This window comes from Muscardinus avellanarius (assembly GCF_963383645.1).
Source record: "Muscardinus avellanarius genome assembly, chromosome: 13".
NCBI classification, from domain to species: Eukaryota; Metazoa; Chordata; class Mammalia; order Rodentia; family Gliridae; genus Muscardinus; species Muscardinus avellanarius.
Window position 1 is genome coordinate 42018641 of NC_137799.1, and position 6000 is coordinate 42024640.

At 45.6% G+C, this 6000-nt stretch overlaps 1 protein-coding gene across 2 annotated transcripts in view; it reads left to right on the plus strand.

Annotated features, from left to right (window-relative positions):
- Window positions 1-4411, plus strand: part of B4GALT1 (beta-1,4-galactosyltransferase 1) — a gene marked incomplete at both ends in the record, with an annotated part of 67848 nt that extends 63437 nt beyond the window's left edge. The window contains 3 exons of one of the 2 annotated variants that reach the window (XM_080709385.1): window positions 1244-1366; window positions 3974-4078; window positions 4279-4411. In XM_080709385.1, coding sequence (XP_080565511.1) covers window positions 1244-1366; window positions 3974-4078; window positions 4279-4411 — 361 coding nt within the window. The remainder of the gene's footprint in view (window positions 1-1243; window positions 1367-3973; window positions 4079-4278) is intronic. The other variant, XM_080709386.1, reaches the window with a different exon arrangement.
- Window positions 4412-6000: the final 1589 nt, after the last annotated feature.

The following is a 6000-nucleotide window of genomic DNA, read 5'->3' on the forward strand; positions in this document are numbered from 1 at the left end:
GTGTGTGTGTGTGTGTGTGTTTCTCTTTCTCTCTTACAGAAAATAAGAAATAACTTTTAACTGGGTGTGATGATGCACAATTGTAATCCCAGTACTTAGGAGGCAGAAACGGGAAGATCTCAGGTTCATGACCAGCTCAGCTACTTAGAGAGGCACTTCCCAACTTAGTGAGACACTGTTTCAAAAATAAAGAATAGCTGGGTATGGTGGCCCACCCTTGTAATTTCTCTGCTTGGGAGTCGGAGACAGGAAGATTGCTCAGGTTCAAAGTCAGCCGCGCTGGCTTAAGAGACCCTGTTTAAGTATAAAAATAGGTCTGGGAGTGTAGCCCGGAGGTAGAAGGGCTTCTAGGAATCCCAATACCACCAATAATAATAATAATTAATAATAATAATAATATAATAAAAGCCGGGCCTAGTGTCGCACGCTTGTAATCCCAGCATTTGGGAGGCTGAGACAGGAGTATCACAGTTCGCAGACAGCCTCAGCTACTTAGTGAGGCCCTTTGCAACTCTGTGAGACCCTGTTTCAAAAATAAAAAGACTAAAAAATAGGGCTGTGGGTATAGCTCAGAGGTAGAATGCTTCTGGGTTCCATCCCCAGTACACCCCCCCCAAAATAATAATAATAATAAAATAAATAATAAAAAATAGGGTTAGAGGTGTAGCTCAGGTAGACTGCCCCTGGCTTCAACCCCCAGTACTGCAGGGGGGAAAAAAAACCCGAACTTTTGCAGGGCACAGTGGCACACACCTGTAATCCTAGTACTTGCGAGGCTGACAAGGAGGATCACAGGTTTGAGGCCAGTGTGCTAAGATAACTTAGTGTTACCTTGTCTCAAAATAAAAAACAAAAAGGGCTGAGCGTATAGCTCAGTGGTAGAACACTCCTGGATTCAAGCCCCAGTACCACAAAAAAATGAAAAAGAAAAATTAAGATGAATCTTTTTTTTTTTAATTTATTTTGGTGGTACTGCAGATGGAACCCAGAGGCTTTCTACTTCCAGGTTATACTCCCAGACCCATTTTATATTTTTTTATTTGGAAACAGGGTTTCACTCAGTTGCTGAGAGCCTCACTAAGTAGCTGAAGCTGGCTTCGAACCTGCACGATCCTCCTGTCTCAGCCTCCCAAGCGCGGGGATTACAAGCGTGGGCCACCACATCTGGCTAAGATGAATCTAAAGTTCTCATGTATTGATTGAGCTTTGTTCCTAACCATAGCCCTCTCTGTTTTTTCCTCAGCCTACCTTACGTTCAGTATTTTGGAGGCGTCTCTGCTCTGAGTAAGCAGCAGTTTCTTGCCATCAATGGATTTCCTAATAATTATTGGGGCTGGGGAGGAGAAGATGACGATATTTTTAACAGGTAATCATCACAACTGAGACCTCTTTCTTCCCTGTCAACCTTTCCCTCCAGGGTTTGAACCAGTGCTTGGTTTATTCTGCAAGGATTGACCCTCAGGATGGACATAGCCCCCTACTCAGCCCAGATGCCTAGATGTGTGTTTCTATAGGTCCTGTAGGTGCTGGAGCAGGGTCTTTAAGAAAATGAGCTTCTGAGATATTGAGATTAGCCTTAGTAAACTACAAAGGGAACCAAATGGAAGGGTTAGTTTACTTTGACTCCTAACAGGCTATTTTGTATTAAAGAATAAACCCCAGCCGGGCGTGGTGGTGCATACTTGTAATTGCAGCATTTGGGAGGCTGAGACGGTTCGCGGACAGCCTCAGCTACTTAGTGAGGCCCTTTGCAACTCAGTGAGACCCTGTTTCAAAATAAAGAATAAAAAAAAAAAATAGGGCAGGGGGTGTAGATCGGAAGTCAAATACCCCCAGGTTCCATCTTCAGACCCACACAAAAAAGAAAAGAGTAAACCCATGTCCTTTGTAAAAAAAAAAAATTCAACATCTTATTTCTTATCATGGCCCCTTTCAGTGTGAAACAAGTTTACTGAAAGTCAGAATCCTCACTTTCTTCACAGAATCTTTGTGCTCTATTTTTATTTGGAATATTTTTACCATATACAAAAGAATGTAAATAGTCCAGGTTCAGCTGGGTGTGGTGACACACGTATGTAATCCTAGTACTTGGGAGACTGAGACAGGAAGATTGCAGGTTCAAGAACAGCCTCAGCAAATAGTGAGACTCTCATCAACCTAGTTCATCAACCCAGTGAGACCCTGTTTCAAAAATAAAAAGGGGCTAGGAGTTTAGCTTGGAGATAAAATGCCTCAGGGTTCAGTTCCCAGTATCCCCCCCGCAAAAAAAAAAACCCAGATTCAGCCTCCCTGAGTTAAGAGTACATATATTTGACTTAACAGAAGAAAATATCTGTCAGAGCAATACCCAAGTCATTCAAGGCTACCATTGCGTGAAAACTTGACATTGAGCCAAGTTTTTAAATACAGACCTTGAAGAAAACATATTTTAGAGTATGCAGACTGGCTGCTAAGCATGTACACATTGAGCATCTAGTACATACAGAGCAAGCACTGTGCCAGGCAGGCCCAGTGGGGAGAATACTGAAGACCTGAACATAGGGTCCAGACAGAAACAAAACTGCTTCTGCAGAGCCACACCCGGGCAGTCACTGCGGACTGTGCGGTAGTGTGCAGGGCTGATGGGAGCCCACAGAGCCGAGTGGTCTGCATGGTTGTGGGGGAGCATCCAAGACCGACCTCTAAGGCAGTGGGACCAGGAAGATGGGCAATGTTTGGAGCAACTTTCTCAGTGAAAAATCCATGTACCTACTTACTGTATTTTAGGCAGTAGGACCAGTACTCCATGGAAGGCAAGGCTAGACACCTGTAGGTCACCCAGGACCAGAGCCAGTCCTGCCTCTAACTTTCCTAATCTTGCTGGCAAACCTTTGGTTTGGGTCTTCATTTCCCTCCCTCCCTCCCTCCCTTCCTCCCTCCCACCAACACAGATACTTTCACCCTCTTCTGGCTACCTCTGGTCTTGTTTTCTGCAGTTTGTTTGTTTGTTTGTTTGTTTTGTGGTACTGCGAATTGAGACCAGGAGCATTCTGCCTCTGAGCTACACCCCCAAGCCCTATTTTATTTTTTATTTTTTTATTTTTTTTGAGGTGCTGGGGATTGAACCCAGGGGCATCCTACCTCCAAGCTACATTCCCAGCCTTATTTTTAACTCTTTATTTTGAAACAGGAGGTCTCACTAAGTTGTAGAGAGCCTCATTAAGTAGCTGAGGCTGACCTCACGTGAACCTGGGATCCTCCTGTCTCAGCCTCCCAGGTACTGAAATTTCAAGTGTGCACCAACACGCCGGGCTTATTTATTTTTGCAACAGGGTCTCACTAAGTTGCAGAAGGCCTCACTAAGTAGCTGAGGCTCTCTGCAAACCTTGATCCTTATGTCTCACCTTCCCAAGTAATGGGATTACAATAGTGTGCCACACCTGGCTTTCTGTCCTTCATTCTTAAACCTCTTATCAGAGAGACTGAAGCCTTTGGGGAGCACCACCCATTGCACTGCCACTGCTACTTGGAATTTGGAATGTTCTAAGAAGATGAGCCTCTTCATGATTGAGCCTCTGTGCTGCTCTTCAGCCTGTCCCTGCTGCTCTCACACCCTTCCTATTAGTCCCTGGAGGCCTTCCTTGTTCCCCAGGACGCCATGCTTGCTCTCACTGCAGTGTCTCTGAGTTAGTTGCTTTTTCCTCTGTGCCTCTCAACCCACCTTCCCCATCACCTCCAGCCTGGCCCATGATCTGAGCTCTCTCCCACCCCGTGAGTTCTGTTGAGGGCAGACACCCCCAGCGCCTTGCACATGTTCATCAACCCACAGACTGCAGAATGAGTCATGAAAGGACATGGGGTAGGAACGTGAGTTTCAGTCAATTGCTCAGGTCTGGGTTCTGGTATGGCGCTGGGGTTTGGGCAGATTGAGAACAGCAAGCAATCTGGGGGATGGCAGCTCTCTGAAGGTGTCTTGTTCCTTTGTACTTGGCAGATTAGTTTTTAGAGGTATGTCTGTATCTCGCCCAAATGCTTTGATTGGGAGGTGTCGCATGATCCGCCATTCAAGAGACAGGAAAAATGAACCCAATCCTCAGAGGTATGTTGTATTCATTTGTAGTCCTTCTTATGCCCAGGATGGGGCAGGCTGTGGATCAGAGGCTCCAGAGAGGGCTCTGTGCCTCCAGGGAAAGTGTTCAATCTGGGCAGGGGCTGAGTGGGGGAGGGTACAAACATTTAATGGTTTCTTCTTGAGATTTCTCTTTTGACCCCTCCCCTTTGCCTTTTTTTTCCTCGTAGGTTTGACCGAATTGCACACACAAAAGAGACAATGTTCTCTGATGGCTTGAACTCGCTCACCTACGAAGTGTTAGACATTTATAGATACCCATTGTATACCAAAATCACAGTGGACATCGGGACACCAAGCTAGCGTTTTGGTACAAACAAGAGACCTGAAAATGTCCAGGGACCTCTGCTGTATGTCTCTGCCAATCTTTTGGGCTGGTCCCTCTCATTTGTACAATCTGAGCGATAGGTCCCCACGCTTATCACTCAGACGCCTTCCAGATGACCAGGACGCGTGGCTTCTCTTGCCCCAGCTTGGCTGGGCACATGATTTCATGTGTTTGTCAGTGTAGAACTGTCAGCCGTTGGGGTCTTCTCAACATAGTGTCACCCAAAGACAGAACTATACACAGCTCACAACCTGGCGACCGTGGGGCTCATTCCCTCCGATCAAACTGCTAAATTGTGAAATGGATAAGAATTTTGCTTTAAATTGTGGTGAATTTTATGAAAACTTGGAGACTGCTGCTGCTGAAATTGGATTGGTATGATTTCTTTTTCTTTTTTTTTTTTCTTGGTCATGTTTTAATAGAAAATCACAATTTCAGGCCAGTCTCATGTTACATCCCCTCTCAGGCCTTCTTTCAGTGGTATACAACTATTACAATCACTGTGTGTCGAGTGTCTTTTCTTGGCAAAAGAATTTTAAAACTTGAGCCCTGAACCCTTTGTCCTGCTAATGTGTGAATTCCAAGGCAACTTTAGCCATCAGAGCAGAAACCTTGGGAGTTCTCACTTAACTGCAGTCTGTCTTCAGATTATCTGATTTCTGAATGTAAAGACTTTTTTTTTTTTAAAGAAGCAGCTTGTAGTATTTTAAAGGAAAAGCAAATCGAGTTCTAATTATGATCTAGCTTGATTTTGTGTGGATCAAAATTTGCATAGCTGTTTAGTGTTAAGTCATGACAATTTATTTTTCTGGGCATGCTATGTAAACTTGAATTTCCTATGTATTTTTATTGTGGTGTTTTAAGTGTGGGGAGGAAGCAAGCATTTTTTAGGGGGAAAACAAATAATATGTGCTGTAGTATCCATAAATGGGCCTTTGATTTTACTGGCAGGCCAGTTTTGAGAAACAGCAAAATCACCTTCCGTCTCTTGCTGGCCTCCTGTCAGCAGTGTCCTGCCAGACCTCTGGGGCAGAGACCTGGGAGGCGACCTCTGCCCAGTGGGCAGAGCACCCCACTTGCCCCACCTGCCCCAGGTGGGCAGGGGGAGGGGACCTCAGCCTCCTCCCAGACCCCTTTACCCCAGGCTGTGGGGTTGTAAATAACAGCGGTCAGGTTGTTTACCACCTCTTAGAGCCTCCTCAGCTGGAGGGAACCTCTGTTCTGGTGGGGAGGGCCTCCAAGAGCCTCTGCACCCACACTCCCCGGCCCACCCTGCATTTCTGGTTCTCTTCCCTCCTCTTCCTCTCTTGCCCTGCCTTTATCCTTCCTTCCTTCGTCTCCTTTTTTATTTTATTTTTTCCTTTGCCTCTTGCCAGTTTCCTAAAACTTGCCTGTGGCACTCAGGGTCAAACAGACTATTCATTCTCCAGAATGACTGTGCCTTTTAATTAGAAATCTAGAAAGTTCCACTGAACCTATCCCTGGACTCCTCCTGAGAACTTTGGTGCCTGCATCCCCCCGCCCCCCATGAGGTTAAGCTAAGGGGTTGTCTTTGACAAACCCT